Source organism: Haliotis rufescens, unplaced genomic scaffold, assembly GCF_023055435.1.
Source record: "Haliotis rufescens isolate VD_foot unplaced genomic scaffold, xgHalRufe1.0.p SCAF_11, whole genome shotgun sequence".
In the NCBI taxonomy this organism is placed as follows: Eukaryota; Metazoa; Mollusca; class Gastropoda; order Lepetellida; family Haliotidae; genus Haliotis; species Haliotis rufescens.
The window spans coordinates 6,301,777-6,324,046 of record NW_025963791.1 but is presented as its reverse complement, the minus strand read 5'-3'; the positions used below and the strand labels follow the sequence as shown (position 1 = coordinate 6,324,046).

General features: G+C 40.5%; 1 protein-coding gene across 3 annotated transcripts in view; it reads right to left on the bottom strand.

The window, feature by feature from the left end:
* The window catches only part of LOC124134290 (receptor-type guanylate cyclase Gyc76C-like), a 199,144-nt gene that overhangs the window by 4,384 nt on the left and 172,490 nt on the right, over nucleotides 1-22,270 (bottom strand). For all 3 annotated transcript variants that reach the window (XM_046499028.2, XM_046499027.2, XM_046499025.2), the window contains exons 16-20: nucleotides 15,222-15,396; nucleotides 11,738-11,878; nucleotides 8,570-8,693; nucleotides 2,622-2,865; nucleotides 1,004-1,102 (exon numbers count right to left, since the gene is read on the bottom strand). In XM_046499028.2, coding sequence (XP_046354984.2) covers nucleotides 1,004-1,102; nucleotides 2,622-2,865; nucleotides 8,570-8,693; nucleotides 11,738-11,878; nucleotides 15,222-15,396 — 783 coding nt within the window. The remainder of the gene's footprint in view (nucleotides 1-1,003; nucleotides 1,103-2,621; nucleotides 2,866-8,569; nucleotides 8,694-11,737; nucleotides 11,879-15,221; nucleotides 15,397-22,270) is intronic.

Sequence of the window (22,270 nt, the reverse complement as noted above, 5' to 3'; positions counted from 1 at the left end):
CCATTTGTATTTAAAGTGGGTACATATTCCATTGTTTGGGAGCCTTCTGTTGGTTTTATGTGGTAGGCCTGTGAATGTTTTCTGGACAGAGCATGGATTGTGAAATAGCGAGCTGTTGTGAATGTTTTGTTTTGTTTGTTCGCTTGTTATTTAACGCCACACTCAGCAATATTCCAGCTATATGGCGGCGGTATGTAAATAATCGAATTTGGACCAGGACATCCAGTGATTGACATCATGTGCATCGATCCACGTAATTGCTTCAACCATGTCACCAAGTCTGACTACCCGATCCACTTAGTCGACAAGCGTAGGTTACTGGGGATCTATATTCTTACCAGGAATCCCCACAGGATCCAATGCTATGTATATAAACTGCGGGGCAAAGGAAATTATACTCTTGACAACTGAATTTGACCAAACAATTACAAACGTTGTCAAAACTTTACCAGGTTGAAAACAGTCCCCGAAACACTGCAAACTTAAGATCCAAAAGACAACTGTGATACCCATATGAAATACACCACCATCGAATGACCATTTCGTGTTAGTTTCATTTTTAGCCACCGTCAAACATGGGTGTATACTTTCTTTTTTTCGGCGGTATATTTCTAAAAGATACATTGAACTATGATTACATTTTTCCAGGTGTTTTTATCAAAATATGAAACAGTGAAATATTACTATCTGATGTGTCTCTGCTAACTAGTGTCTGGTTTCTTTTCTGTTGTCAGTAAACACGAACCAATCTGTTTTAACAAACAAACATTAATTCATCTGGGAAATTGTAAGTCAGTCGTAAAACTTTTCCTAATTCACAAGAAAGACGTTTTCAGAGACACCTACAAAAATATAAATGGGGTTTGAGGGAAATGTTTCAAGATTCTTGTAATGGCCGCTTGGACACTGGTGGCAGCTATGATACTGGGAGGCTCACGACAGTGTCACGCACTGGGAAGGAGCTTGCAAACACCGGAAGTTAGATAACAAGATGGCTGCTCACCCTCTCCGTTTGTCTCCATCCTGGAGGCGGTGTTGACGGTGTCACCGAACAACGTGTACCGCGGCATCGTCACCCCGACCACCCCCGACACACAGGGACCTGCAACAGAATACGTGTTACCTATCAACTGGGATGATTCTTGGTACTTGAAACTGATAAAGAGTCACCCAAATGGGAACTGGGAATTTCGGTGGAGACACTTCTTTCGTCCTCTGCTGCAAGACAAATCCAACATGTCCTTCGAGCAACCTGTTTTAATATGAGGCTACATTTCTTCCAGTATTTTCGGAAACAAACTATTCTAAGTAAAATCCAAATGGCAAAATGGTCAGTCTCTTTTCTATTCTTAAACCTCAATGACCAATGTGTAGGGCATGTCCCCTATAGAAACACACTTAGCACAATGTATAAGTTAATTATGTAATTACGTTTCCTTTGCTTCTTCATATAATTAGCAAATTGGGGAGTATTACGTCCTGAAATTACTCCTCCAGATATTAATGGGCGACTGGGCTCAGGCTGTCTAAGAAAGATTGTTTTTGGGTTTACAAACACACATTATATCAATTTTGCAGTTGGTTATTACCTTCATTACAGACAATGTTTCAGTTTTATACAAGTCACGAGCCACAGTGTCTAGTTCTTTATTTGTAATTGGCAGCTGGTTGGGTACATAGTCTCTGTTTAAACATGTTCAACACTTCACGGGTTTGTACATCTTCCCGAGGCAAGAGAGTTAACTGACTATAAAAGTCCAGTTTCCAACTTTGCCGAACTAGGCTGGTATTATGGAGTTACATTTTAGCTGGACTAACGAGTCTATGCATAGTCCAATCAAAATCGCGCACCGAAATCGAAATCCGGTTCGTAAACTGTCGTGCAGATTTCGGTCGATTGCAAGATTTGCAAAGCATGTGCATCGCCAACTCGTTGTCAGCAGATATTTTCCAAATTGTTTCAAGGTGCTGACGTGATTTGATGCATTTCGCGATGTAAGACCCCTTTTATCACAATATAGATCTTGATCATTGATCAGATCGTCCTGACTGGGCGCCACCATTTTGTGTGAAGCAAACGCAAGTGATACGAGAGGTGGAATCTGATTGGTCCATAGGAGAGGCTTAGAAGGGACATAACTGGTAATAGCCACTGGTGGCGCTACGATCGAGCCCAGTAATTCCAGTCTAGTTCGGCAAGGGTGGAAACTGGACTTTAAAGTCAGTTAACTGTCTTGCCTCGGGAAGATGGGGTTTGTACAACTGCTTTAATCCATCATCCGCGCATACCAGGCCCAGTTGCAATGTAGTTGATATATTTCATCAACGAATCAAACCACGGCACAAACGGCAATGTTCCTCGTGCAGCCTATGCCACAGCCAGCGGTCATCTGCTCCACACATTGCAGGCAACAGAAGGGTTCGCACAAAGTTCATGTAAGGAGTAGACATAATTGACCTTCAGCGAGCTTTTAACGGACTTATCTTATTGGCTCACTTAAACTGAACACACGTCACTACTACACCGGAAACCAGCCTTGAATACTCACACGTGATTGGGGAACGGATGTATACAAACCCATGATATATTAACGATGCTCCTTGAATATAACATTACTAACCCGAATGTATTCCGATCCTGAGTTTGAGGGTATCATTTGCCCGATGTGGTATCTCAAACTTCTTGATGGCTGTCAGCAGATCCAGCGCCATAGAGGCGATCTCCCCGGCGTGGTTATCGCCATTTTTGACCGGAAGTCCACTGACCACCATGTATGCATCGCCGATTGTCTCCACCTTGTATACGTCGTAGTGCTCGATGATGGAGTCGAAGGACGTGTAGAGGTCGTTCAAGAGGTCCACAATCTGGAGATCAGAGCGCGAATGTTCAATCACAGAAACAAGATTTTAAGTTATTGTAGAAACGTTGCAATATAATAGTGAGTGAGGAGGCTTTTGGGAATATCCCGGCAATATCACGGCGAGGAACACCAGGAATGGGCTTCACACATTGTACGACCCGTGAAGATCCGGGTTAAAATAGGTCACAAGCAACCCATGATTACCGTAAAAGGCGACTGTGCTTGTCGTAAAAGGCGTCAAACGGGATCGGGTGGTCAGGCTCGCTGACATGGTTGATGCATGTCATCGTATCCCAAGAACGTAGATCGATGCTCATGATGTCAATCACTGGATTGTCCGGACCAGACTCGATTATTTACAGACCGCCGTCATATAGCTGGAATATTGCTGAGTGCGGCGATAAACAACAAACAAACAAACAAAACATATGACATCGCCGCGGATCCTAGTTCAAATAGCTCCCCAGAGCTCTATTACTGGTTGCTTGTGTGTCGTCATACCCCGACACACAATCGTATACAGTGAAACCCCAATTTGCCGAACCCTGTTAATCTGTTGAGGTGAGGTGAAATGGGATTTAACGTCGCGTCCATGCTTATTGCACTTATAAAGCGAAGTGCATGTACGCGCGCGCGCGTGCGTGCGTGCGTGCGTGCGTGTGTGTGTGGCTGCTTGTACTATTCCGGGCTGATGCTGATTTATAGTGCTAGCTCACTGAGATACCATACCGCAGTTTAACATGAATACCCAACTCAGACACAGTATACTGACTCCGAGCCGACCAGTCCTTGTTTTAGCCCCTTAATGCCGAGCGCCAGACAGGGTAACAACAAGTACCATCATTTAACGTCTTTGGTATGAAGCGGCCGGGGATCGAACCCCGGAACTCCCGTTCTCCGGGCGGACGCTCTACCACTAGATCACGGAGGCGGTCGTTAATCTGTTGAAAACCTAGTCTTCCGGACCCCTTTAGACCGGAGTTATAGTACGAGCGTAATAGTCCGGGCTAAGGGTATTTCGCTGCACACAAACAGATGAAGATTGGGAGCCAGGCATAGGAAAAACAACTTTCAACGTTGAATAACGCACATTAATGTACGACAAGATATCGTCATCACATCCCATAAACTGCCACTCACATTGGACATGATTTGATTTGTGGTCTTCATAGACGAATATAACGTTCATAAATATGATATTTACAACTCAAAACCAGTACATATTTTCTCGACTCTTCCCAGGCACAGACCAACACATCAGTCGACATTAAACAGAACCTGCCCACAAAGGACGCCAGACAACCATCACAGAAGACCAGGGGTGCGAATATGAATATATTCGGTGTCTTGTTGCCAGCAGGTTGAACCTAACACCGAACTGACATTGTCATTCTGTGGACGTATGAAACGCTCACATGTCTGTTGCAAAACATAATGTTGAAGGATAGAGATCCAATATTCCTCGTCCCTTCACAGCTTTCGTGCAGCAATCGTGAGATGTCAGAAACCTTGCTGTGACATTCGAGGCCTCTCGGTTTATTCCATTACCTACATAAATACCCCGGACAGAATTGAAGTACATTCGTCACCACTCGCATGTTTCCGTAACCTACGGCTTATCCCGGAATGGCACGAGTTGGTCACGAATGCAACGAAGTAGAGTGAGTGAGTGAGTGAGGTTTTACGCCGCTTTTAACAATATTCCAGTAATATCACGGCGGGGGACACCAAAAATGGGCTTCACACATTGTACCCATGTCTGGAATCGAACCCGTGTCTTCTGCGTGACAAGCGAACGCTTTAACCACTAGGCTACCCGACTGCCCCCGCAACTAAATAGAGGTAATGCATGATAATGCTGTGCGATGTGGGGCAACACACACACATACTCTTTTTTATATAATTGTCACCGCATTTTGCCCTTTACCCACAGTGGGATATGTTTCGTCGGATAATCGAGACTGGTTATTCTCTGGCGTTGACGTTTTATATTTACTGTAGGCCGAAAACCGGAAATTCCTCCGCATAATGTTTATACAAGCTCAAGATCAATTAGACAAGCTCAATTAGCTCAATATATACACGTGAACTACTTTCTCTCCTACCAAAAGACTTGTTGATGATGTGTCATTGATCGCAGCTCTGAGTCAGCGTTCCACAGAACAGTGTCTCATTTGTGATGAATTTCGGGAAAGGTTGGGTTTCTGAGGTTTCAAGTTCCATTTCCAATTACTCCCTTGTTATGGGTTTGGTGAAAGCCCTTTGTTCTGCGGCTTGGTACGTATAATAAAAAATAATTACTACAAAATATTTGTAATCTTCCAATATTGACAAATTATAGTAAGAATAAGACTAACATATAAACCTGGGTATCTGTAGTTGAGATTGTTTACAATGCTGAATCCTCATTTTAAAAGTCGACACATATACATCTTTGAGACTCAATTAATGTTTTAGAACAAGTCTTTTTTTTGTAACTGTGAATTCGTGATCAAAATACAGACCCTTCTAAAAGAACTAAACGTATATAGAATTAGTAGTGAAGTCACACCATCTTAATCTATTATATCTCAGTCGGCGATAATACATAATACTTTAAGCAACAAGGAAATTGAGGGGATTGAGGTTGCCGATAAAAAGTGTACCTGCGGTCTACATTCGTCCTTAAACTAAGCTTCGTCTGCCACCACTATTACACCAACTACAACAACTAAGTGTACTACTACTGCTACAAATACTCGTCCTTCATCCACGCTTCTTCTGTAACTGCTACTGATTCAAATACTACGACCACGCCAACTTCTGTGGTATCTCTACTTCTGCTAAATCTACTGGTACCACTAATGCAGCTTCTAATACTACTGCTTCTACTAACATTAAAGACCCGTGAATATCAAGCACTGGATTGTCTGGTTCAAACAAACAGTAACTATCGTTGCTACTGATTCTCTCCTACGTCTACTGATGACACTACAGCTGCCCTTACTACAACCTCTACCACTACTACGATTACTACTGCTACAGCTTCCCCTACTGCAAACCCTGCTAGTACAGTTGCTATTGCTATTTCTTCTGCCACCTCTATTGCTACGACCACGACTACTACTACTACTACAGTTACTACCACTATTGCTGCTGCTACTACTACTGTTGTTGCTACTACTACTACTACTACTACAACTACTACTACTACGACTATATTTTCGGAATATCTTTTTTTAAAGGTGAGGTGAGGTGAAATGGGGTTTAACGTCGCGTCCAAGATTATTGCACTTATATAGCGACGTGCATGCACGTGTATGTGTGTGTGTGTGGCTGCTTGTACTAGTCCGCACTGCTGCCGATTAATAGTGCTAGCCAACTGAGATACCATGTCGCAGTTAAACATGAATACACAGACACAGTATACTGACTCCGAGCCGACCAGTCCTTGTTTTAGCCCCTTAATGCCGAGCGCCAGACAGGGTAACAACAAGTACCATATTTTAACGTCTTTTGGTATGACGCGGCTGGGGATCGAACCCCGGACCTTCCGCTCTCCGGGCAGACGCTCTACCATTAGACCACGGAGGCGGTCCTTTTTTTGTAAGATGTAAATCTATAATTCATTGTATTTCAAGAAATGACCCACACAGTACACTAAACTGAAGCCAGGTGTAACTGAATATTAGACGTTTTAAATATACACCCAAACAAACGGTTCACTGCCCTATCGGGACCGGAGATCAGGTCGTGTTTCCACATTGAACGAGCTCTAGATAAAGGTTACGTCTTCTGATTAGAAAGATCAAACAGCAATCCAGACACGTTTTAAATCAAGACAGAAGCAAAACGGTAAAAGTTTACGAAAATAACAACGTGCTGGTGTTGTTATCGGCTTTTGCGACGTAGCTCCAGCAGAACAGGGAGTGTGAACAGCGATTTGAATAACTTGAATTATTTCTCAAGGTCGAAAATGCAGAGGAAGCATAGACTCCCACACAGCGTGAAACATGAAGACGTGGTGTATTTCATTGCACGCGACCGTAGCTCATATGATTGCCTAGCGCGTTCCCTGCGGGAAATAGAACACCATCGGAAGGAGGGGAAAAGTACATGAATTATTTGGATTTCGAAAGGGACATCAAATCTGTCTGTCATACACTTGATTAACCTTTTGTAGTATGAAAAATGACTGTTGATTAGTGCCTTTATCCACAGATCATGCATTATTCAGACAGCTGGTCACTTTGGGGAACATACCATGTTTCAACATTACAGATTTTGCGACAGTCGTCTAACCGCCAGACATGTTTGTCGCTGAGTCAGCTATCATATGTGAAATATCAAGTCTAGAGTACCATACATAGATAGTTGTATATCTGTTGCTGTGTTAAATAATAATTGTATGTCTTAGCACTAAGGTAGCTTTGTGCAAGTGGGCCTTGATTAGAGTGAGTGAGAGAGTGAGTGAGTGAGTGAGTGAGTGAGTGAGTGAGGTTTTACGCCGTTTAGCAATATTTCAGCAATATCACTACAGAGCTTCAAACGTAAGTAACAGACACGAAACAAGCAGCTGACTTAAGCACACTTATTAGGTTTTAGTAATACGTCAAATAATTCTCCTTGGGAAGGCAAAGCTTCACGTGTTATATCGTGTCAAGTGTGTCTTTACTGGTTTAAAGGACAACAACTATCCACAGTATACACGGCATTTGTCAGCTGCCCTATTTGAGCACTGGGTCTTAGTGGGTAATTCTCGGTTGGTCTGGGGCACCGCTATTCGCTGTGGATGTGTTCGTCCCTTAGGCTCCACTGGGTTCGAATCCATGATTATTATCCTTGGTTTATCAGGACCATAGACTCGCTCGTAGGTTCCAACAAAGTGATGCACGTCTATCAATTGCATCAACTGCATCACTTTGGATCCGGGTTAGAATTGGTCTTCAGCAACCCATGCTTGCCGTAAACGGCGACTATGCTTGTCGTAAGAGGCGACTAACGGGATCGGGTGGACAGGCTCGCTGACATGGTTGATGCATGTCATCGTATCCTAATTGCGTAGATCGATGCTCATGATGCCAATCACTGGATTGTCTGTTCCAGATTCGATTATTTACAGACCGCCGTCAAACTAATGACGGCGTTAAACAACAAACAAACAAACACTATACGGGGCACAGGGGGGCAATTAAGACGGGAAAAAATATGCAGAGTTGCGTCCCTCAGTAGAGGTATAATCCGCTGATTGTGTGCTTGACTAAAGTTCGCACCGATTATGACCCTTGGTTATCAGTGGCTTTCAAAGATTTCAAAGAACGCCATACTACTTGGTCAAACCCTTGATCAAGGTAACAACATTCAAGGCCTCAGCAAAACTACAAAATGGTTTTATGGTAGACATGTGGAGTACATTTGACGCATCAGTGACAGAAATTAACATTAACTTGTAACATATGTTCGCGTGTTTATTTCAGGTGTACTTATCTTTGCACGTGTTTGTGACGGGCGCCACAGGTGAGGCAGGATACAGTCACCTTTTCGTGAACATATGGTATCATTACTATTTGATGGTGATTAAAAAGCACATGATCCTGAAATAGTCGGAATCGTATAAAGGACTCTGCTTAGAGTTTATTTAGGATTTTGGGAATGATTTTTGTCGCTTTCATTTGAAGAGTGCAAACGTCGTGTCTCAGATACACGGTACTTAGCTTCAGACTACCTACCTGCATAGGGGAGCTCTCCGCAGACAGCTTGGTGAAGCCGCAGATGTCGCTGAAGTAGATGGTGACGGAGCTGAACGTCTCGGGGATGACCGGCTCACCACGCTTCAACTGCTCGGACACTGACCTATACAAACATGAAGCAAAATATTAATAATTAATCACTCAGTTTAATCGGTAATAAGGCCTCATGCCAACGTACATATATATACAATTTATTTTCACGTCGAGTGCTGCATGAAATAATGTTAACAGGTGGTCAGAAGAACGAAGACAGATAGCATCTTTAACATAATTGGCTAAGTTCTCAAGACAGTTTACATCAGAAGAGTTTAACATTCTAACCAGTGTGTCTTTACGATCATTATAAGTAATAAAGTCTAAATATGGGAAATATTTTGAGCTAATATCTTCATAAATAGGGCAAACAAGAATGAAATGAATTTCATTTCAACTGCCCTTAACTTGCACAATGGACAAAACCGGAGTGTCTTATCGATGCCATCCCTCCTTCCTGTGTTATGCATAATTCCCAGTTCTCCAATATATAAAAGGGTAAGCATACGTCGCTTTTCTTTTCATAATACATTTAATAGATAGTGATAATGATGCCTTAAATAATGAATACAGTTCTAATTTGGAGCATCCAGACACTTCAGAATACCATGTTTGTGCATGACAGTCCTTAACCCTCAGTATAAACTCACTTATAAAATATTCAGGATCACCAGCACCTTGAAATTCCCACACATGTCCGAAGCCATGAGAATATAACATGTTCTTAATAGCAGAAACCCATGTATTCCTACCAACGGCAATCAACCTAACTAACATATCGTAACACCGTTTTAGAAATCTCTCTTATTAAGAAGCTCAAACCAGTATTTTAATCATCTTGTGTAAGAATCAATATAAATACCATATCGATTAAAATATTAATAACATGTCTCTGGAGGCTATGCTTGTCGTAAGAGGCGAGTAACGGGATCAGGTGGCCAGGTTAGTTGACTTGGTTTATGCATGTCGTCGTATCCCAATTGCGTTGATCGATGTTCATGATATCAATCACTGGATTGTCTGGTACAGACTCGATTATTTGCAGGACGCAGTCATATTGATGGAAAACTACTTTTTCCATATTTATGAGAAATCTCTGCCAGAAGCAGAGGCGATTGTACGATTCCGATGACCATGAGCACGTGTCCGTGAATCAGTATCAAATAGTATTTCTAAGATCGCTTTGTTTTCGCCCCTATAATTCTGAGATTGAGTTAATGTCGCTGCATATTGCACAGTGACCCAGTCATGTTAGGCGCCGAAATTCGCTGTGCAGAGTTGCGTCCCTTAGGGTGCAAGAAACAACGATCGTGGCTTCAAATCCCAGACTGACCCTGATGATGTTTCTAGGTTCATAGCACCAGTCCGTACTCGTGGGTTTCACCAAAGTGATATTCACACCAGTATACACAACTACTTACAACTAACGAAGTAGGCATGGGTACAACGATTTCCCTGTATCTACCCAGTGGCGACATTGCACGTTTCTACCAGTGCTACAAGTGTCCTACGACATTCTGCAATCCCCCCACACCGAGCTGACACGCCGTATTTTAACTGAAATGATGTTCAAAGCAGCCTTAATGTCCATAAATGATGTCCGATGCAATTCCCTTGTTTGACTTGTACACTGTTACCGTGTTCTTTCGGACGAACGATTGACTTGCCTTTTCATGTGTTTGTGCAAGTGTCACCGTTGGGGCAGGATACGATCACCTCTTCATGAACACCTAATATCATCACTATTTAATAGTGATTCATAAACACATGTTCATGATGAAGTCGGAATCGTACAATCGACTCTGATTTTGGGAGATTTCTTATTTCTGGTGGTTTTGTCGCGTTTTTATTTATTTAACCGAACCCACTCCACCCATCGCTGTTCCTATATAAAGATCGTCTTGGCTTTCTGTTTATAGCGAAGTATAAATGTATCTTGACTCACTAACATGCTCTACTCTCTGACATTTACAGATCTAGGAGCCGCCCGCAGCTCCTCTAATTATAGTTTTGACCATATAAGGCAAGATAATACGTTTTCTAATTAACTATCATAAATAGTAACTATACCATTCCATCTACGTATAATCACCATTATTCAAAATATCAGGAAATTGCATTTCAAATGTCATTCCTTCTATCTATTCCATTTTTGTTCGTCATATCGCTCGTACCACGTTTTCTATATCTGTTTGTCTCACATGGCAATATTAAAGTACAACCGAGAAATACCAGGAAAACGAATCTAAACTTTATATTTTCCATTAAAACAAAACACCAGATTTTAAAATATGAATACACGTTTTACAATGATGAAGCATTGACACATACGGATACAGTTTGAAATGTAAAGCTCGCGAAATGTTTAATAGTAGACACTGACAATAAAAAGATACTTAGGGTATGTATTTGTAGAAGTGGTGTTTTCAAAGTTTCTTTTTCTAGTATTGCTTTCCCAGACAATGACCGTTAATTGATACTTATCTCTTATATAAAGAAAAGTAATTACGACACGAGAGCGGGGTACAGTGTCAGCGGTCCTTTTCCATGATGTATAAAAATAACCAGTATCAATATCCCTTCCCAAATGAAATGTCCTGCTCTGAGAGTGACAAACACAACTGACGTATATGGTGCTCAATAAAACCAGCGATCAAATGAAATCTGTGTGGCCCCAGGCCGCTGTCAAGGCGGGATACAGGTGTATTTCAAAGGTGTTAAAATGTTTAAACGTCCCCCGGAAAAAAACTGTTGACTGACATTGGTCATTAGCCTGGAGGAGAACTGTTTGCAAATGTTGATAGCATATAATCACATTTATCCAGACTTGGGCCGTGAAATAATGCGTCTGTCTTCTTACTTGGGTAACAATATATGAATCTGGGCGTCCGTATGCTAACTCCGGTAACATTCTTACTTGGGTAACATTATGTGAAGTAAGACGTCTGACTACTTACTTGGGTAACATGTGAAGTAAGGCGTCTGACTACTTATTTGGGTAACATTCTGTGAAGTTAGGCGTCTGACTACTTATTTGGGTAACATTCTGTGAAGTAAGGCGTCTGACTACTTACTTTGGTAACATAATGTGAAGTAAGGCGTCCGTCTACTTACTTGGGTAACATTCTGTGAAGAAGGGCGTCTGTTTTCTTCTTCTCCTCGATGAGCTGCTCCGTCCTCTCCTCGACCAACTCCTCCAGGTTCTCCTGGTACTTCTCCATCATAGCGAGCATATTGTCGAAGATGTTCCTCTTCCTACAACCACACACATGCACATTACCATCCCTCCACTCCCTTCGTATCCACCAGTTACAATAACACTTACCCTCTTCTTCAAGACCAGTTGAAACCACACTTGTCCTCGTTTCACACTATATATTTGTACACTAATCGGTGATGTTTGAGAATTAGAACCGACTTTGTTTCATCTATGCAGTCTGAATTAACTGTCAAAGATCTCTCGTGTAACATTTGTATAAAATTGATACTGGATTCAAAATGTTATTTTTAACGCCAGTGAAGTAATACAATGGCATATTAAAAAAATAATGTTGGAATGACTTCATTCATATCAAACAAAGGAATTCGACAGAATAAAATTGTAAATTGATGAATACTTCGTGGCGTAAAACAATGTACCTCAAATAAAATGGTTAAATAAATATGTGTACAGTATATCTAGTTATGTGCTGAGTTCTTAAGTAATCAGTATGTTTACAGATTCTCAAATTATGCGTTTACTAGACAGTGTTTTAGTGCTATTTTAAAATAAATTTGACAAAATGGAGGGTAGCTCGCTCCTGTACAATTTAGCTTGCACTAATTTAGGAGCATTAGCAACATACCTAGAGAAACGATACTTTGTGAACAATTATATGAGGATGATTACAACTTCCTCTTATGTTAAAGGAGTGAATAAATGAGACACATGTACAGCCTTCATGTCACCTGTTCACCGTCGTTACTTTACGAAGCATGTACATGTTTATAAAACATGTTATGTTGCTTAGAATCAAATTGGTAACTTTACCACTTAGTTTGTACTATAGGAATGTTGCCTTGTGGCATTGAAAAAATTCATTCATTCGTCTAGAGAAAGTGTAACGGTATGAAGAGAATGTATAATGGTATGAAAAGAATGTATAGTGGTATGAAGAGAAAGTATAATGGTATGAAGAGAAAGTATGAAGAGAAAGTATAGTGGTATGAAGAGAAATTATAGTGGTACGAAGAGAAAGTGTAATGTATGAAGAGAAAGTATAGTGGTATGAAGAGAAAGTATGATGGTATGAAGAGAAAGTATGAAGATAAGTATAATGGTATGAAGAGAAAGTGTAATGGTATGAAGAGAAAGTATAGTGGTATGAAGAGAAAGTGTAATGGTATGAAGAGAAAGTATAGTGGTATGAAGAGAAAGTATAGTGGTATGAAGAGAAAGTATGAAGATAAGTATAATGGTATGAAGAGAAAGTATAGTGGTATGAAGAGAAAGTGTAATGGTATGAAGAGAAAGTATAGTGGTATGAAGAGAAAGTATAATGGTATGAAGAGAAAGTATGAAGAGAAAGTGTAATGGTATGAAGAGAAAGTATAGTGGTATGAAGAGAAAGTGTAATGGTATGAAGAGAAAGTATAGTGGTATGAAGAGAAAGTGTAATGGTATGAAGAGAATGTATAATGCTATGAAAAGAATGTATAGTGGTATGAAGAGAAAGTATAATGGTATGAAGAGAAAGTATGAAGAGAAAGTCTTATGGTATGAAGAGAAAGTATAGTGGTACGAAGAGAAAGTGTAATGTATGAAGAGAAAGTATAATGGTATGAAGAGAAAGTATGAAGAGAAAGTGTAATGGTATGAAGAGAAAGTATAGTGGTATGAAGAGAAAGTATGAAGATAAGTATAATGGTATGAAGAGAAAGTATAGTGGTATGAAGAGAAAGTGTAATGGTATGAAGAGAAAGTATAGTGGTATGAAGAGAAAGTGTAATGGTATGAAGAGAATGTATAATGGTATGAAAAGAATGTATAGTGGTATGAAGAGAAAGTATAATGGTGTGAAGAGAAAGTATGAAGAGAAAGTCTAATGGTATGAAGAGAAAGTATAGTGGTACGAAGAGAAAGTGTAATGTATGAAGAGAAAGTATAGTGGTATGAAGAGAAAGTATGATGGTATGAAGAGAAAGTATGAAGATAAGTATAATGGTATGAAGAGAAAGTATGAAGAGAAAGTGTAATGGTATGAAGAGAAAGTATAGTGGTATGAAGAGAAAGTGTAATGGTATGAAGAGAAAGTATAGTGGTATGAAGAGAAAGTATGATGGTATGAAGAGAAAGTATGAAGATAAGTATAATGGTATGAAGAGAAAGTATAGGGGTATGAAGAGAAAGTGTAATGGTATGAAGAGAATGTATAATGGTATGAAGAGAATGTATAGTGGTATGAAGAGAAAGTATAATGGTATGAAGAGAAAGTCTAATGGTATGAAGAGAAAGTGTAATGGTATGAAGAGAAAGTATAGTGGTATGAAGAGAAAGTATGATGGTATGAAGAGAAAGTATGAAGATAAGTATAATGGTATGAAGATAAAGTATAGTTGTATGAAGAGAAAGTATAGTGGTATTCAGAGAAAGTGTAATGGTATGAAGAGAATGTATAATGGTATGAAGAGAATGTATAGTGGTATGAAGAGAAAGTATAATGGTATGAAGAGAAAGTATGAAGAGAAAGTGTAATGGAATGAAGAGAAAGTATAGTGGTATGAAGAGAAAGTGTAATGGTATGAAGAGAAAGTATATTGGTATGAAGAGAAAGTATGATGGTATGAAGAGAAAGTATGAAGATAAGTATAATGGTATGAAGATAAAGTATAGTGGTATGAAGAGAAAGTATGAGGAATGAAGAGAAAGTATAGTGGTATGAAGATAAAGTATAATGGTATGAAGATAAAGTATGAAGAGAAAGTCTAATGGTATGAAGAGATAGTATAGTGGCATGAAGAGAAAGTGTAATGGTATGAAGAGAAAGTATAGTGGTATGAAGAGAAAGTATGATGGTATGAAGAGAAAGTATGAAGATAAGTATAATGGTATGAAGATAAAGTATAGTGGTATGAAGATAAAGTATAGTGGTATGAAGAGAAAGTGTAATGGTATGAAGAGAAAGTTTTGTGGTATGAAGAGAAAGTATGAGGAATGAAGAGAAAGTTTGAAGATAAAGTATAGTGGTATGACGATAAAGTATAATGGTATGAAGATAAAGTATGAAGAGAAAGTCTAATGGTATGAAGAGAAAGTATAGTGGTATGAAGAGAAAGTGTAATGGTATGAAGAGAAAGTATAGTGGTATGAAGAGAAAGTATGATGGTATGAAGAGAAAGTATAAAGATAAAGTATAATGGTATGAAGATAAAGTATAGTGGTATGAAGAGAGAATGTAATGGTATGAAGAGAAAGTATAGTGGTATGAAGAGAAAGTGTAATGGTATGAAGATAAAGTATAGTGATATGAAGAGAAAGTATGATGGTATGAAGAGAAAGTATGTAGATAAAGTATAATGGTATGAAGAGAAAGTATAGTGGTATGAGGAAGCTTCTCACATCCCCGTCCGCATGGACTTGAGTTTGTTCCAGATAATCTTGAAGTCGGGTCTGTCTTCAGGCTGCTCACTCCAACAGTCGATCATACAGCGGACTGCATAACTCTCACAGGTCAGGGGCGACGTGTCAGGGCGGAAGGGGTTCGTCATTGGGGCCTTTACTAACTCCACCACCTCTGTGGAAAACAGACAACGTGATTTCAGTACACCTCACATATTACTCTTTTATTCCCCCTTGGTGTATTTAAACTCAATGAGAAGAATAATACGCACCAATCTCTGCATGAAGGTGGCTAAAATTGAAAGAAACAAGAAATTGCTATTCCATGATGATGTATTTTATACGGGTATCATGGGCGATATTACAGCCATCAGATCAAAGAGTGTCTCAAAACAGGCGACTGTTTTCAGCCTACGCTTGCAATTTGACGATTGTCGAATCCAATTTTGAATTGTATACTCTCTTTTGCACAGTGGTTTATCAGCACTACATTTTTATGTGTACGATTCTTGAACATTTGATCCTTTATTGAAGCTTTTTTAGATTTTATTTTTCTTTCGTACATTTTTATTCAGCATTTCTCCATTTTATCTCTTCAGAATTATTAATGTCTTTCTCCCGTCTCTTTAAACATTACACTTCTCTGATGACCTATTTACAAGGTTTCTTCTTTGAAGGATATTTTCCAAGGAAGTATTTTGTCATTAAGGCAAAAAAAAGTTTTGCACCAAGATGGAGCTCTTTATGATATACTTCTTTGGCGCATCAACTGAGATATTACATATACATTAACTTGCAATTTTCTCCACTTAAACCTTACCAAAACATTTTTTTATCAGGTTTTCTAATTTCCCGTTTAGTTCCTGAACACGACATACGTGTGATGTAGGAAGCAATACATCTTCGTCTTCGAAAGCTGATATATTCCAATAATTACCCGTTCTCTAGGCAATAATCTGTACTCACTCAGCGGCCTGGGCAGATTATCAGGTATCCCCCCCCCCCCCCCCCCCCCCCTCTCCCCATGTTTCTCGAGCCTACGAAGAAGGACTCACCGACTAGATTGACGTGTTTGTAACATCCTATTGGTCAGCTCGTCAGTCTGTGTTTCTATACACTGTTTCTTTAGCGTCCATGATTTACAATTTCTTTTCGTATTCGGCTCCGCAATCAATTTATTTCACAGTCGTTGTCTTAGGATGCGATCACTTTACAGACTGTTTAAATCAAACTCTTTGCAGGGGACCGCCGAGAGGCATCATCAAGAAGGGATGCGACACATAAAACAGGTTCAAGACGAACGGGACCTCTTGTAGATGCACACGCCAAATTACTAAAGTTTCTCGTAAATGGTAAGCAATAATGACTGTTATTGCGGAGACCATGTAATTGCCTTGTTGTGTTTGATCGCGATTTTTTAATGTTTAATGACACATATCCTTTCTAACACTACACAAGGTATTAGTACTTCTGTCACCGTCATTTGTTCAGTACGATGGAAAGTACAATGGGATGAATTGGATTCGTACGTTAACACGACGCGAGAACAGAACCCTTTGTCCTGAAGCACTTGATAATGATTGTATGTGTAAACATTACAATGTTTATGTTTACATTCTTCACTGATGGAGTTTGTGAAGCATTATTGTATATTCAAATTGAAGACCGTCACGCGTATTCTGGTACACATTGATTGCTGGCTGTGATACATGTCAGTAAAGTTGATACGAGATTACTTTCGATAAGATAAGGTATTTTCAGAGACAGTCTCAGTTTCCTATTGTCTATCTTGATGGGCTTGTCGTCGCATAAACAGTGAATCATAATGATACATATTGTCTTGCTGTCGGTATCGGGTTCCGGTCCGGGAGATCTGGCAGCGTATATTAAGCTGCCGTTGATGAGGTTTCAGAAAAGGATGACATTCCAATACAAGAAAAAGTAAGCAAGGATACAGAGGTTGAGGGTCACTCTCCATCAGAGACCTGTGAAGATCCGGGTTAGAATTTGGGTTGCTTGTTCTAAGAGGCGACCGACGGGATCGGGTGGCTAGGGTCGCTTGATGCATGCCATTGTATCCCAATTGCTTAGGTTAACGCTCGATATGCCAATCATTGGATTGTCTGTTCAAGATTCGATTATTTACAGACTGGAATATTGCTGAGAATGACTTTAAACAAACAAACAAACAAACAAACAAACAAACAAACACTCGATCAGAACTAAAGCTCGACTTGCATCGTCTTCATAATGTTTGTCAGATATTTCGTTCGGGTTTTACGTTGTTTTGTTATATCACTATCCAGTAATATCTCGGCAAGGATAACAGTTCTTGGCTTCATTCTACCATGTGGGAATCGAACCTAGGTCTCAGTGTGACGAACACACGCTTAAACCACAAGGCTAACCATCGCCCTTCACCGAACTAAATGTTCAATACCTATGTCATACCTATAATGATATACTAGTCTGCAGGCAGAACATAAGTATGCATGGAACCTTGAGGGAATCGACCCCAGGTCCTCAGCGTGACAAGCTACAACTTTACCTTGCCACCTACCAGATGTCACCAAACAGAGAGAACACGTTTCCTTTAACTGGGAATAGTGAGTATGGTTTTAAGACGCTTTTAGCAATATTCGAGCAATATCACGGCGGGGGACACCAGAAACGGGCTTCACACATTGTACTCATGTGGGAACTCACACCTCGGCCTTCTGTGTGGTTAACCATAAAGCTACCACATCGCCGCTGTGTGATACGGGACAGGACATACTGTAAATGTATTTTTGCTTGTTTTACGCCGTAATCAGCAATATTCAGTGGCCTCTGAATAATCGAGTCTGTAATGGCAAACTAGCAGTTGATATCATGAGCACCACCCTACATCGTCGGGGTACGGTTACACACAATCAGGCAAGTCACGGGCCATCCGATCCCCATTTCTTAACACCTGGTGTCATTACTGATTTTCAGTGGTTCAGTCATATAATGTTCACAGCCATGTTGCCCTTTACGCAAAATGGAATTTGTTTCGGCAGATAATCTAGACAGGTTATTCTCTTTCATTTTCTCTTTCTTTTATATTTACGACAGGGGTGGGGGGCACGGGTGGCCCAGTCGTCTAAGGCGCCGCGATTCGCAGAGTTGCGTCCCTTGGCCACGCCAGAAACCTATGTTTCTGGGTTCGAACTACGGTTCGCCCCGATTATGTTTCTAGGTTTGTCAGCACAATACCCGTGCTCGTGGGTTTCACCGAAGTGGTAAACGTCTGAGACTTGCATCACTTCGGGCTTTCCTCCAACATTAAGCTGACACGCCGTGATATGACTGGAATACTGTTAAAAGCAGCGTTAAACCAAACTCACACACACTACGACAGGGGCGGTGTAGTGGTTAAAGCGTTCGCTCGTCACACCAACGACCCGGTTTCGACTCCGAAAATTGAAACAATGTGTGAAGTTCATTCTGGTGTCGCTGTCAGAACGCTAAAAGCGGCGAAAAAAATCTAACTCATTCACTCTTACGACAGCCATGACATAAGTGGGACCTATTTTGATCCCGAATCAACACATGGTCAGTTATATATGTGATCTCTTCATTGTCAATTTTTAAGGCACAGAGGGTGAGGAAGACAGCCAATTCCATATTGAAACCGATGCTGCCTCCCGTAAAACGACGCCCTCAGAAATGGACACGCGCAGAGAGAGGTGAGGTGAGGTGAAATGGGGTTTAACTTCGCGTCCAAGATTATTAGCGATTTTAACTTATATAGCGACGTGTGTGTGTGTGTGTGTGTGTGTGTGTGTGTGTGTGTGTGTGTGTGTGTGTGTGTGTGCCTCTTCGCGCGGCCGGGGATCGAACCTTGGACCTTCCGCTCTCCGGGCGGACACTCTACCACTAGACCACGGAGGCGGCCCACGCGCAGAAAGAAGAATCAGTATAAAACGAAATATGAACACCGGTCCATGTAAACTAGGTTCTTCGTTCCTCGACATCCAAAACCATGGAGAGTGTATAGTTTGATTGAGGCACTATTTTAACCTTTTCCATTCGTCTGGGGCTTAGCTTAGATCGATACGACTGAAAACGTGTTGGTTTGACAAGGTACCATACACCTACACGACACATCCATACTCCCACACTGACACAAACATCGCTAGTGACGTCACTGTTAGTCATGATAGACACTAAATGGCCATCAAACTCCCAGCATGCCAATGTCCGGTCAGTGACATCCACACACTTCCCGTGATGGAAACTCACTTCATAAACACATCTGCCAACATGACAGATGGCATTGAAACGACAATATGTCTTAGACGGAATCCGTTAAAACAATGGACGCATTTAAAGGTCGAGTGAGTCACCAGCGTAATACACAGAGATTATATTTTATATACGCTGATTTTACCACACGATAATCTGTTTAGTTTGAATTTTTGACTTTTCCATTAAAGCTTGATATAACGGATGCTATAAAATCCATGATAACGTGATAGTTTAGGAGTGTTGGTCTGGTAATACTGAAAAAATAAGACTTTGATTTAGCGATATTCACATCGTAATTGTATTGTGAATCTCAACATTATGATCACGTAAGTGTATGATTGACGGTCGGATCGGGGACGCACGCCAGAAATGCATCATTGAACGTTTCCGTGTGTGTGATTCAACTTACCGTCAGCATCAGCCCCATCTTGGTTTACTTAATCAGCATCATTTACATATATCGCCATCAATTCAAAATTCGAGGGGCGAATGCCCTCTGCTTTGAAATGTCGACGGAGTAGGATACAAGAGGCAATTGTCAACTACACTGCTGGGCAAAAATAGTATACACATGGAAATTGGATTTGCCCAATAAATTATAAACGTTATGGAAACGGTACTAGGCTGTAAACAGTCGCCGAAACATAAGCTCTAAAACACAAGGATATCAAATATGTCATCATCTAATAAATGCGTGTTTGTTTCATTTTTAAACACCTTCAAAAATAGATGTATACTTTCTTTTGTCCAGTAGTTTACACTATCGACGATTCGATGATAAAGAAATGATAAAGAAATCAGTGAATGTATGAAAATGTATGAAATCGGTGACCCGTCCAGTGAAACAGAGGCTATGCGTGTTTCTGTTCTGTTTGTCATGATTTGGTCGGGTTTAGTGAAGACTTTGGCTTCATCTACAGTCACAATGTTCTGTCACATTCAGTAGTGAGTGAGTTGGGTTTAACGCCGCTTTGAACAGTATTCCAGTTTTATCACGGCGTGTCAGCTTGATGTGGGAGGAAAGCCCGAAGTGATGCCGGTCTCAGACGTTGGCACTTCGGTAAAACCAACAAGCACGGGTACGTTGCTGGCAAACCTAGCAACATCATTAATGTGGGATTCGAACCTGGACCCCCAAGGGACAAAAAGCTGCACATCAATTTGAAACTAAGGCTACTGAGCTATCCGTACCCCTTGTCAGATTCAGACGGTGTGGCGATCGATAAAGTGTCCTCTTGCAAATGTCATGTCAAAGTTATCTGTCCAGAATTTGTTTGGCACAATATACTAGTATTGCCCACAAACAACAACAATACAAAATTCTTCTTGTCTGACAGCCTAACATACGGGTTGGACAATTTAGGAAACTTAAGGTATTTACCCACATCCGTACATATATACGTTAAAGGTATTCATCGAGCCCTAATTCCAACCGCTGCTTTATCCAAGAACGAGGCCTACATTATCGTGCTATTCAGCGACAGCGTAATGTTCGACGCATAATTCGAAATTGGTAGTTTTTGACTCATTAGGTGACGTGTTATTTGAGGTCTTCTAGACTTCGGGTGTTGCTGGATGGCCTCCTATAAGGGTGTCCACTAGTACGTTTAGTGTCCACTGCTTGTATACCAGGGATCCTTTAAAAACACACTGTACGTCAGTCTACCGCCGCCATGTACAGGGCTGCTGAGAGGTGTCCAAGTCCAATCATTAAGAAACGGTGTCATGTATCAAAATAAAAAGTGAATTAATTCCCGGTTTACAACACTTTCCGCATTGATTGCATGAACAGTTGTATGGGAGAAGAACCGTAACCTTGATCTCGGGGATGCCATAAGATCTGATACTAAACATTACTAGATAGGGGTCATGATCCATGAATATATTTGGGGATATTTGAATGGAATTGTGAGTTCAGTCATCACTATAACAAATATCGCCAAACATGAACCTCTCCCCATTTTTTGTTCAGATTATATGTCCTTCTTCTCCAAAGCTTCTTTGCAGCTGAATAAACATCATGATACATTACAAACAAAAATAACATTTTTTATTCCTATGGTGCTCTCTGATCTGTAATCATTATGTCTTTTAGCTATCTTTGGCAAAGCAAACACACAAACGACCTCTGAAGGTTTGGAATATTTTCGATAAAAGCTCGACCTTCTCAGCGTTATTTCGTTTATGTTTTGGAATGTAAATATGGAATAGTTATTCGGAGAAATCAGTTATAAAAAGAACACATTTGTGATCACGGGTTTTTCCTTTTCATCAAACCACAAGTAATCGTTCTGCCACGTCTCCAATAACACGAGATTCCTCAAGCATGTTTTCGCAAACTTTCCTACATGTTTGATACTGTTTACAAAAACATTAAACGAAATATGAATTTGAGTAGCACTGTAACGTAGTATTGCTATGGCGTCACTGCATGGTAATCTGATTGCGTCATGGCGTCACTGCATGGTAATCTGGTTGCGTGGCGTCATGGCGTCACTGCATGGTAATCTGGTTGCGTGGTGTCATAGAAACGAATGAGGACCCCAATGGAAAGTGAATGAAGGAAAACTTTCAGCAGAGTGGGCAAAGTGAGCAAGTTGCTATATATACTAGGCCTCTGAAGTAAAGGGCACCCTTGTTCTGCATTCGGACATTTGTTTTTCACCTTTGTTTACTTGATGGAATATACAAATACGTAATGTTACAAAATAGTGATGCTTCACTCGAACAACCTCTTTAAACAGATGATCATGATCAGTTTGTTTAAAATCATAATT